Source organism: Aquarana catesbeiana, linkage group LG02 (genome assembly GCF_042186555.1).
Source record: "Aquarana catesbeiana isolate 2022-GZ linkage group LG02, ASM4218655v1, whole genome shotgun sequence".
In the NCBI taxonomy this organism is placed as follows: domain Eukaryota; kingdom Metazoa; phylum Chordata; class Amphibia; order Anura; family Ranidae; genus Aquarana; species Aquarana catesbeiana.
In genome coordinates this window covers 418247631-418259957 of record NC_133325.1, presented here as the reverse complement: position 1 = coordinate 418259957, position 12327 = coordinate 418247631, and the positions used below count along the sequence as shown (strand labels likewise).

Below are 12327 nucleotides of genomic sequence, written 5' to 3'. Positions count from 1 at the left end.
CCAGACCCTTATCCAAGCAAACAGCCCGGCAAATCAGGATGGGGGTGACGACTGAACGTCCCCCACCTGGACCATACCAGGCCACATGCCCTCAACATGGGGGGGTGGGTGCTTTGGGGCAGAGGAGGCTCTGCACCCCCCACCCCAAAACTCCTTGTCCCCATGCTGATGTTGTCCCCATGCTAATGGGGACAAGAGCCTCTTCCCGACAACCCTGGGCTGTGGATGTCGGGGTCTGCGGGTGGGGGGTTTATGAGAATCTTGAAAACCCCTTTAAAAAGGGAGCCCCCAGATCCCCCCCCATGTGAATGGGTATCAGATACATCATTCACCAAAAGTGTAGAAATGTAAAAATCACAAGAGACATAGAAGAAGAGCTTTTAACAATTCTTTTATTAAAAAAGAAAAAAAAAGTGTCTTATGATGTCCATCCACTGTCCATGCCAAAAATAGAAAAAATGAACAAAGCTCTGCCTCGATGGGAGGCCTCCCAGCCAACTGCTGTCTCTTCGCTTTGACAGCTGTTATATAGGCAAGGACGGGGCCATCCGGTGACATAACCAGATGACCCCACCCCCTTCTGATGTCCCATGACATGTGGCCTGGTACGGTTCAGGAGGGGGGCGCTCGCTCATCCCCCCCCTATCCTGACCTGTCAGGCTGCATGCTCAGATAAGGGTCTCGTATGGATTTTGGGGGGACCCCACGCCATTTAAAAAAAAAAATTTGGCATGGAGTTCCCCTCAAAATCTAATGCAAAATTATACCAGCAAATACATAAAGCAATCATCAAAGTACAGCCTTAGTGGGGTGTGGGTCAAACATTATTCACAACCCCCCCAAAAAACAAAAAACATATCTATTTGTAAACCAATATAAGCACTGCAAACAAAGATTCTGGCCTCTTCTCAGGCCAAACAACCACCACAACTGTAGGCCTTTATATAACCTAGCTAGGATTGCTAGCACACCTACACCCACCCAGTAAAGGACACACCCACCAGTGTAATTGATTCTGTCTCTTCATGTATGCCTCAAGTGCTCAGACCTGTTCATAAGGAACACACACTCATTACAAATTAAAGAATGCATCAGCATATATATCTGTGCGGGGTAAACCTAAAAAATAACAAATGTCCAAGACTCTGGCCATTATCAGTGATACCAAAAATTAAACTTGTACGTTGTTGGGCATGGGGAGGGTACAAAACAGGAAATGACAACTTTGTGAGGGCTGCTTCACACAAATTGTTGACAAAGCACATTCGTCATTCATCATCAGCATACAACATTAAAATATGTGTGCAGGATCGCACCAAACTTATACATCCATATCTGGCCCAAAACACAGAGTTATAGATTTGGTGCAAACCCACGGTCGCTTGATTTATAATGTAATTTCTTGGGTTTCCATCATGTGAAACCCCTCAAAAATGTAATCACTAGTGAAAAAAAAAACTTTAACACCACAATAGAGGAAGAACATACAAACCTCTAGCCAGGTAGAGGCATATTTGGGATTTGAACCAACAATTTCGGTGCTGCTTGCTAGAAGTACTAACCAGTTAGACACTGTGCTGCCACATGGATGGAGTCAGACCTTAGTCCCAGGGTGCAATAAGCTAATCAATGCAGATGTACTGTGAAAGGTCGGAGAGCCATTGAACAACCTGTTTCTGTGATATGCCATCTGTTTTAAAGGCTGGGTATAGCTGATTACTGTCAGCTTGCTGCTAGACAACCACCTCTAATTTTGTTGCTTTTTGCTTGGTAAGAGGCTGCAATTAGTGCTGTTGGGGAATTCTTAAGGCTGATTATTGTCCTTGCCCATGGAAAACATATGGCACGATTTGCAATGGTGGTGAACCCTCCTACACATAAATACTACATTTATGCATAATTTGTGTAGGGACATGTTTAACAACATAGGGAGAACAGACAACTTCTCTACATGAAATGGCATGTTTGAAATTTGAACCAACAACCCCAGTGCCGCTAAGCAGAAGTGCTAACCTGTTAGCCACTGTGCTGCCTTATGGATGGAGGCTGCATCTCTGTGATGTCAAACAGTTCTAAGTCCTAGTGGTGCAATAAGTTAATCAATAGAGATGTACTGTGGAAGGCCAAAGAACCATTGAACAACCTGTTTCTGGCATATGTCATTTGTTTTGATGGTAAACTACTGTCAGCATGCTGAACCATCTCATATTTTGTTGCTTTTTGCTTGGTAAGAGGCTGCAAATAGTGCTGGTGGGGAAATCTGATGGCTGATTATTGTCCTTGCCCATGGAAAACATATGGACGATTTGCAATGGTGGTGGAGCCCTCCTACCCATAAATACACATAAACACTGAATTTCTTTGGACATATATCTATAGGTGGTATGACATTAGTCAGAAGTTATGCTTCTTGATTTATTCTGTGATATTTGGTGGGTTTTGGTGTGTGAGTGTAGAATAGTGATGTTACCCTCTGAATTTTGGGAATGACATTTTGATTTCTGATGTTGGTTCACATATCACATTTTTATGGTAAAATTATGATCATTTGGAAATACTAAACAACACACAAAATTGTGACTTAAAATTTGCATCAGCAATGGTATATTGTTTGTGGTTTGTGAAGACACCTATGGGAGTTTCGGATTAGATTTTTGTGAGATGGAGAGCAACAAGTGAGAAAGACAGAGAAAAATATATTTTACCAAAACATGAAAACATTACACATTACTAGCATTCTTAAAAAAAAAAAAAAAAAAATATGAAGAAGAAGCAACATAAAAACCCAGCAAGGACAATTTATTTTAGAAAAATAAACAGTTTATCTCAAAATTAAAATGTATTTTTTTGTGGAAGTCACAATTGTACAAATACATAAGCAATGGTTGAAACTTGCATTTGGCTATATAACACACATTTTCACGTTCGCAAACGCTTTTAGCCATGCGCAAATTTGGAAATTTACTATAGCGCTCTGAAAAAATGAATGGGAGTTAAACTGTGACTATTTTGCATGTCTGAGCATGCGCTGGTACATAGTTGTAGAAAGAGGGGAATTTATCTAATCTCAGACTTTCAATGATGTTTCAGTTTATACAGCAATTTTTTCAGTAGTTTAAAAGCAGATTATCTATAAATAATATACCACATATTTAAGAACCATTTAGGCTATCATATCATGCGCTAAACATATTTATGTTTAGAGCATGTGCAATTCCGTGTTTCGATCCAAACTACTGAGTTAGATGGTCTCTGTTGTCTGTGACCTATAGTGAATTCGATTTTGTGATTATTTTTTCCCGAGCGCTAAAGTAAATTAATTTTCACGCTAATTTGCACAGTTTTAGCCATTTTGCAACCATTTATTCCAGGGGTCTATAAACTACTACCCTCCAGTTGTTCAGGAACTACAATTCCCATCATGCCTAGTCATGTCTGCGAATGTCAGAGTTTTACAATGCATCATGGGGTGCGTAGTTCTGCAACAGCTGGAGGGCCGTAGTTTGGAGACCCCTGATTTATTCGCACATTCGCAAATTCACTCTATTGTAAAAAAACCCCAGTGTGTTCCATTTAAAAAAAATGTCTCACAAGGGGCAGTTTTGTCAATTTATCCCTCATTGAATATTTGTGCCTAGCTATTCTCTCCTTTACCTACCGCATAAACATTTTATTATATAGATATTAGATAACATATGACGATTGGCATGTATAACTTCTATTCAATTTCTATGTTATAACCTCGATGTGGATGTGAGAAATATTTCCCTTTTATCATAGAGTTGCAATGCATGCAACTCAAGCATGGATATGATCCATGGTTATGTGGTCCTAAAAAAAATAAATTTGTTTATTTTTGTTGAAGTTGGTCCGATTGAACGAATCTATTATTATATATTATTATATGTATGGTCCTACCCTTACGATAAGAGGGAAAAGGAGGATTAATAAATTCAGGAATTTGAGGAACATTTCCCCCTAATATGTGCCAATGTTTTTTAATAATATTATGTACTCGAAATGAGTGTTAATGATATTGGGACACAAAAGGTAATCTTTTACCCACCCTACTTCTTTTATTGGCCATTTCAATCCTCTCTCCTTTTATAACCTGCAATGGATAACCCCTCTGTCTTAACTAATGCTGGCCATACACTATACAGAAAATCGGCCGAACCCATTTTCGAAAAAAGAACGTTCGGTAATGACCGCAAATGATCACGCCATCAGGTAAGTAAAGATTTTCAATCGTTAAATCGTTTATGAACAGCAATGTATCGTTTTTTCGTTCGTTTTTTTCATTTATAAAAGGAAGTGTCAAAATGTGTTTGACCTCTGCACTGTGGCTTCCTGTGTTTGACGAGGAGCAACATACGTTCGTGCGGACGTCGGAACGAACCCTCTACCTACAATATGGATGTGGATGAAAGGACCATTGGCATAGTCATGCTTGGAGTGATGGCTATACAACAAGCAGAGGAACCCATAATCAAAAGGCGAAGGTTATGGAGTAAAGAGTGGCTGAAGAACCGGGATGACTTCTCTCATATGAGATTGGTTCGAGAGCTCAAGGAAAACAATCCAGATGACTATCAGAACTATCTGAGGATGCCTGATGAGTCCTTTCAGCTCTTATTGAGTAAAGTGTCACCCCTTATTACCAAAAAAGACACAGTCTTAAGACCAAGCATCCCAGCAGAGCAGAGACTGGTAGCAACACTTCGCTTTCTGGCAACTGGCCGAAGTTATGAAGATTTAAAGTTCACTACCGGAATCTCTGCCCAGTCACTTGGCCGCATCATACCAGAGACCTGCCAAGCCATTATAAAGATCATGCAAGAGGAATACCTAAAGGTAATGACACACTGCTTTTATTTTTAACTCTCAAACACTGTACAGCTTGCTTTGTTTAACTTTGATTTTAAAAGCTCTAAACATATCAGTAAACTCAAACTAGTTCATAACATGTCAAACTGACAAACATAACATATTTTAAACCAAATGTATGTTATTCACAAAGATGTGTACTGATAATCATGTCCCCAGTTGCTTTGTTGACGATCCTGCTGTGGGAATGGTACGTGCCACTGATGCATTTGTTGAGGTACTTGCAATGATTGTGGGTGTGTGGTTTGCAATGATTGTGGGTGTGTGGTTTGCAATGATTGTGGGTGGGTGGTTTGCAATGATTGTGGGTGTGTGGTTTTGTGCTCAGCTAAGTGTGTATTTGTGGTCAGCTCCCCCCTTAACCCTTTATTAAGAAGTTGAATGAGTAATGGTTCCAGTAATTGTTTTTGGTCTTCTGACATCCTGCGCATTTTCTTTGCTGCAAATGCACCCAGGTCATCACATTCATCCTTCTTCTGATTTAACGCTGCAGATGCTTGTAGTAGAAAGTTGCCTGTTGCATCTTGCTTTGTCTTTCTCTTTTTGGTAATGCTTACTGGTGGTGATGTGACAGTTTGTGTTTCACTGCCAAATAGATCCTGTATAATAAAGCCAATTGTTATAATTTTTGGACAATTAAGCCTTACATTTTTTTGTAACATATATTTTTATCTTTGCACAGCTGCCATCATCTGTGGAGGAATGGAAATCAACTGCCAAACAATTTCAAGACTATTGGAATTTTCCAAACTGTGGTGGTGCCATAGACGGCAAACATGTTCGGATAATACCCCCAGCAAACTCTGGCTCATTCTTCTACAATTATAAAGGCTACTTTAGCATTGTCCTAATGGCAATTGTCAATGCCAAGTATGAATTTATCTTTGTTGACATAGGGAAAAATGGCAGAAATTCGGATGGGGGAATAATAGAGAAGACCTCTTTTTTCCAGCACTTAAAAAATGGACTTCTACATCTCCCATCCCAAGAGGACACAGTTGAAGGTCTCAACTTCTCATTTGTTGTCGATGACGCGTTTGCGTTATCTGAGCATATTTTAAAACCTTTTGCCCTCAAAAACCTGACACCTGAGCAAAAAATTTTTAATTATAGGTTATCTCGTGCTAGACGAGTTGTTGAAAACGCGTTCGGTATTATGGCCAACCGTTTTAGAATATTTCATACAGCAATAAATGTAGCCCCCCCAAAAATTGACACAATAGTCCATAGTTGCTGTGTGTTACACAATTTCTTACGGCGTACTAGCTCCACCTACATGCCCCAATCCCAGTTGGACCGGGAAGATACTTTGTCTGGGGATGTCACGCCTGGTGAGTGGCGTAATGACACCGAAGGCTTATTAAACCTAGGCCGTGCCCCACCACGTCTCTCCAGTCAAGTCGCTCGCCAGAGTCGCATTGATTATATGCACTATTTTCTGGGTCCTGGAGCAGTAGATTGGCAAAACAATATCTAAATGCTATGTAAATTTGAGTGGCTGCATTTATATATTATTTCATTACTAAATACAGATGTCATGTAAGATTTTTCTTTAAATAAACAAAATTACCAAGTTACATGTGCTTTGATTTTTGGATGTATTCTCTTCAATTTTTAGTTTCAGATGTGTATAATAAAACATAATATTATGACTTTACCTGACTGTCTGCCATTTCGTCAAATGTTCCATCTTCTTCATCTCCTGAAATATTCTCACTGATACTGTCTAAACTTGACACAGAGGGTCGTGCTTCCTCCTGGTCAGTCAGAAAACGTAGACTCTCAAAATACCACAGGCGTGGCACATATACTTCATCTGCACCTGCACCAGATCTTTTGGATTCATTAATTTTATTTAATTCTTTTTTGAAGATCGTACGCAGATTGGCTATTTTTTTGGTCACATAGGATATATCTGCTTTTGCATACACAACAGTGCATAGTTCCACTAATTTAGTATACGCTTCTTTACGTTTTTGACGATCTGAGTAGTCTTTGGAGCGCACTTTCCATAGACATGTAAGGTCTCGGTACATTTCAATGAATTGTGGCAGGAAATGTGGTGATGTAAATTTGTCCACCATTGCTCCTGTAATAATCAAAAATGCAGCATTGTTCAGTTGCCAAACTACACCTAACAATTAATACCCTATAACTATTGTACTGGTCTGCTTACCTTCAGTTCTTCAAAATCTTCTGTGTATTGGCCCGTGTAATCCTTTTGTCTGGTCAGTGGCAAGACGTTCTGTTCGGTGTGTGTTAAGCACCATACACACGATCGGACCTTGTACAAACTTTCCCGTTGTTTTTTTGGAAAAAGGGCCTTGTCTCTCTGAACTTGTATTGCATGCAGACGGTCTGACGTTTAGTCAACAATCACGAACGTAGTGACGTTACAACGTACGGATGACACTTCCAAAGAAGACGTTAAATTCTTCGGCGTCACGCTTCGGGCTCCCTCTGCTAATTTCTAATTATTATACGTTTGGTCAGTGCAGATTCGTGCGTTACTTTGCGTTTACGACCGTTTGTAAAATTGTATGACAACCAGCCATGTTACGCAATCCTAGGAGAGAGTGTGTTGTTTATGGGCTTGCAGTTCTTGCTGTGACTCTAGCCCGGTCCAGGAATAGTCAGAGTAGTAGGATGAGGATTATTTTGGCCAAAACTTGGCTACTTAATCGTGACCAATTTAGCCATATGCCCTTGCTGCGTGAGCTGCAGGAGAATAATCCAAATGATTCTCTGAATTATCTCCGGATGACGGACTCCTGCTTTCAGCAACTATTGTCCTTGCTGTCCCCCTATATCATGAAGCAGGACACCTGCATGAGGGCTGCTATTCGAGCAGAGCAAAAGCTCATAGCTACCTTACGATATTTGGCGACAGGGAGGGGTCCCCATGATATCAAGTTTACCACTTGGATCTCTCACAAGGCTCTGGGAGAGATTATTCCTGAGACATGTAGTGCTATTATCCAAGTCCTGCAGAAGGACTATATTCGTGTAATTTTTTGGATTTAATATCACCTTCGTGTTTTTCTAAAGTATTTTCTAAATTTATTATTCCATCCTTCCCATTTTTGTAATATGCTGTGAATGAATGCCCTCTTTGTCCTCATGCATGCTGTAAATTTTTGGTGGCCTACATGCATATTTTCCTTCACTAACCTCCCCAGCATGCTACCTTTGGCCCACACACACCTAGCCTAGTAACTTAAAACTGTATTTTTTTAGGCTTCATTTTTAGGTTTACCACAAACACCCCCTAAAATGTGTCCCAATCTTATTCCTGTCCTTTAAATTCATGCAGAGTGCAAGATTCCCTTTTTGGTTGTGCAAACACTTATCCCCCCCCCCCCCCTAAAAAAACACCCAAAAAACAGTCAACCAATATAACTACTCTATCTGCTGATTTTGAAAAACACATACATAGTATACCTTATTTTTTTAGGTAAGATTGCTGCCTAAATTCTCAAAAGCATGTAGTGCAAGGGCCTGCAAGATTACCTTCAAAAGGTCAAAATGATACGTTCGTTATGATGAATTTAGCATTATGAGGGGCTCACACCATCCCTGTGCTGTGCTGACTTCCTGTGTTTATAACTTTATCATAACGAATAATCCTAATTAACGAACATTGTTATTATTTTGTCCGATGTATGTCAAAATGTGTATAGATTTGAACAATGTGCCTTCTTATTTATGGATTTGCCCACTTCTTACCTGGCCACTGGCCTGACAATGTTCTAAAGATGGATGGTCAGGCAAAATAATACTTAATTTTTCATGCATTTAGCTCTCATGGAAGTGTAGAGGTTTACTTGTCAAAACCAGCTACCAATTCAACTCCCCCCCCCCCCCCTTAAAGTTTAGGAATGTGCCACCAGAGGGGGTGAGGGAGCATATAATTACAATTTAGCCTTTTTTGGATGTTGGGATGAATGGACGACACTCTGACGGAAATGTGATGATACGTACTGAATTTTAGGATCGTATACAAAAAGGGACCTTAATTTTTCAAAATGCTCTGGACAATATTGAGGTAATACATTTTGTCTTTGGGGCAGATGAGGCTACATTGCCTCAGAGAAAAGTGATGAGCCTTTTTCCCGACCAGCTCAATAGGCTGTGATGCCAGCTATGGTAAGTGCATGTGCTGGTTTGGGCTCCCAGAATGCCCGTCTTGTCAGTGAACAATATATGGACTACTTTTTTACTTGCTGATTAATTATTTTACTTCTTAATAAAATTAGATTTTCAAGGAAATACTGTTGTCTGTTTACTAGCTTTGCAAATAGCCTTGATCTTTTTAATTTTTGCCACTAGTGCAAACCAACCTGATGTGCAACATGAGGTGACAATCTCACTTTGAGCTAACTATTATATTGTGCTGTGTCTCAGCTACACACATTTTAGAGTACACTGTCAATGTAACCACAGCAACTTAACAAATATAGTGGTATTGAGCACTGAAATAAAAAAACACACATTGTTTTTTTTCAAAAATGTTTTTATATGTGCACATTCCTGTGCGTTTTTTTATTTTGACAAACAGGCATATTGTAAAAGTGAACTTGTATAACAACCACGAACTTACAAAGTTCAACATTAACAAAATATGTTAATTTTAAGTTTCTTTATTTATTATAAACAATTGGTTTACAAAATTGTTGCTTAAAAATCTTTATGTAAATTTTTTTTTAATTTTTTTAATATTTTTTTGATATTTTGTGTGTAATTATTTTTTGATAATATTTTTTTTTGAAAATTTTTCTATCATTTTTTTTACAAAATTGTTTATAAATATTTATATAAAATTTAGTTTTTATTTTATTTTTTTTACATTTTTTTATCATTATTTTTTTATCATTTTTTTGGTCATTATTTTTTATGAAAAATTTTGTTCATTATTTTTTAAAATTTTTGTTTAATTTTTTTTTTTTTTTTTATTAACAAACAGAAACAAACAATAATTTGGACATAATCATGCAGCAGGAAATGAAGAACATGATAGATGTTTATGGACGTCAAAAGTGTTTAGATTCTACCCAAAACATCTATCATGTCCTTCATTTCCTGCTGCATTGTGTTGAGACGATCTCTCATGGCATCTATTTCGCCATTCCATAGCATTATCTGAGCTATGAGCCTTTGGGCGCTGTCTGATGTAAAGTGGTCGGGTGGCTCTTCCACAACCAGAACATCACCTAAAAAAGTGAGAAAAAACATGTATTTAGAAATATGCAGGCATACATAGATTACCTGAAGCTGGGGTGTCAGACACTCACCTGGTGAGGTACAGGCTCCCACTTCCCCCACCTCTCTTTCATCATGTGTGATGCTGGTGCTGGGTTCAGGTTGGGGGTCCCGGCGATGTTGTGGGTCTCGGCGAGGTTGTGGGTCCCGGCGATGTTGTGGGTCCCGGCGAGGTTGTGGGTCCCGGCGATGTTGGGGGTCCCGGCGAGGTTGGGGGTCCTGTTGACCCTGTTGTCTGCGTCTTTGATTCCCTATGAACAATTAAAAAAAGGTATACTTAGCACACAGATATTTATGGCCCGAAATAGGAATATGAAACATTGCTTTCAAGTGGTGTACAATTGTCTGTTTAGGAAGAGAACCAAGTTGAAGACATGAAACCGAGCCCTTTCTTTGATGGCCGTCTCCATCCGGCCTACCCTACCGCATTTGGGTCGCACACAATATCTATGCTTGTTGGTTGTTAACCATTTTATTGCTCTCTCTATGTATTTAATATTGTGAAATAAAAAGTTTTTCATTTTACATTCTTTTCTCTTATTCACCTGGAATACTTTAGCACCGCTATAATCCCCTGTCCCTTTACTCATTGTTTATGATTAAAAAGACCTTTGACCCCAAATTCAATACTTACCTTTTTGGGACAAGTTTTTATGGTGTCCCACACTAGTGCTCCTGAGTCCAGATGTGTAACCAGCTGCTGTGTCCTCTCCTTACATTCCACTGAATCTATTTATCAATTAATTAAAATTTCAAAGACATCTAGACAACAATGTCTTTTAAATTCGTTCAATCACATAAATGATCATGACCAAAACAGTCATAAGCCTATATCAGTTTAAAAAAGTCGTATTCATTGGCAAACGATCACTGTTGGTCCTTACGAACGTTATTTCCTACCCGCGAACGTTATTTTACACCTACGAACGTTCAGTATAACAGTCAAGAAAAGCACATGGAGAAGCAGGCAAGTGAAGAATCATAAATGGGACAAATAAGTACTTACTTTTTCGAAGTTCCTTCCTTATTTTGAGGTACTGATCTGGCTCCCTGTTTTTCAGATCAGACCAGCGCTTCCTCAGTTGGTCCTTCTTTCTATGGACCCCAAACTTCCGCTCCAAGGCCTTCACAACATCAGTGAGTATTTTGTCCTTGACAAAATTGGGATGGGCATATGGGCCATGTTTCCCATCGTAATCTTGCTTTTTCAAGATTGAAACCATCTCCACCATCTCCTCAAATGACATGTTGGTGGCCTTCCTGGATCTGGATTCTGACACATGTGTCTCCGCCATCTTGCTCCTCACTATGCACCGAAGAGAAAAGGGGCGGGCAATATTAAAGAAAAAGAACGTCAGGGGCGGAGTTTCAGGCATGCGCCGTCTATGTCAAGTTAACACGCGGTATGAATGCGTGATGCCGTTCGGGTAGCGGAGTTTTCACGCATAGGTAGTGTATATCAATCGAACGAGCGTGTGATGTAAGATTACGTTCTGTTTGTGTGCGAGACAAAGGCAATCCGAGAGTCCCCGCGAAAAGAAGCTGGTTCTAAATTCTGTCGCTACCGTTCGTAATTTTTAATGACATTTTTTAATTTGAAATGTCATTTTGCTGTCTGACTATTTTAAACAGGGGAAACATGCGCCCCTTTACAGGCATACTATAGACACCCCCCCTAGGTAATAAATTTAAAGGAATATTACACTTTTATTGTTTGACTTTATTCATTATTAAAATCACTGTTCATGAAAAAATGGGTGTTTTGTAAACTTTTCTGTCCATTCATACATGTCTCCTGGGGCAGGACCCAGGTCACCAAACACTTTTTATGGCAATACCATGAATATAAGCCTTTAAAATTACCACTTATAATTATTCATGTTCAACTCCCTTAGACTTTAACGGTGTTCACGTGTTAAAATCAATTTTTGGCCTGTTCAAATGTTCTGTTGCAAAACTAACAGGGGGGTGTTGGTCTCATCCCTAATGGCAATTAGCTTGCATATTATCTCTTAAAATTATCACTTTGGAATTCTACCATAGACTTTTATAGGTTGGCAAATTAGAAAATGTTGTATGGGGCACACTGCAAACAGCCCCCCCCCCACAGCTGCCCTACTGTCAATGCAGCGTGACCTGTGCCACATACAGCATGACCTGTGCCCAATACAGCCTGGTCTG

At 39.4% G+C, this 12327-nt stretch overlaps 1 protein-coding gene across 1 annotated transcript; it reads right to left on the bottom strand.

Annotated features, from left to right (window-relative positions):
- Positions 1-1042: 1042 nt before the first annotated feature.
- LOC141127115 (uncharacterized) lies at positions 1043-7098 on the bottom strand. The gene is made up of 3 exons (XM_073613316.1): positions 6546-7098; positions 5109-5486; positions 1043-1048 (listed from the first exon to the last, which is right to left on the bottom strand). Exons 1-3 carry the CDS (start codon positions 6969-6971, stop codon positions 1043-1045), a joined length of 810 nt encoding a protein of 269 aa, XP_073469417.1. The 5' UTR covers positions 6972-7098.
- Positions 7099-12327: the final 5229 nt, after the last annotated feature.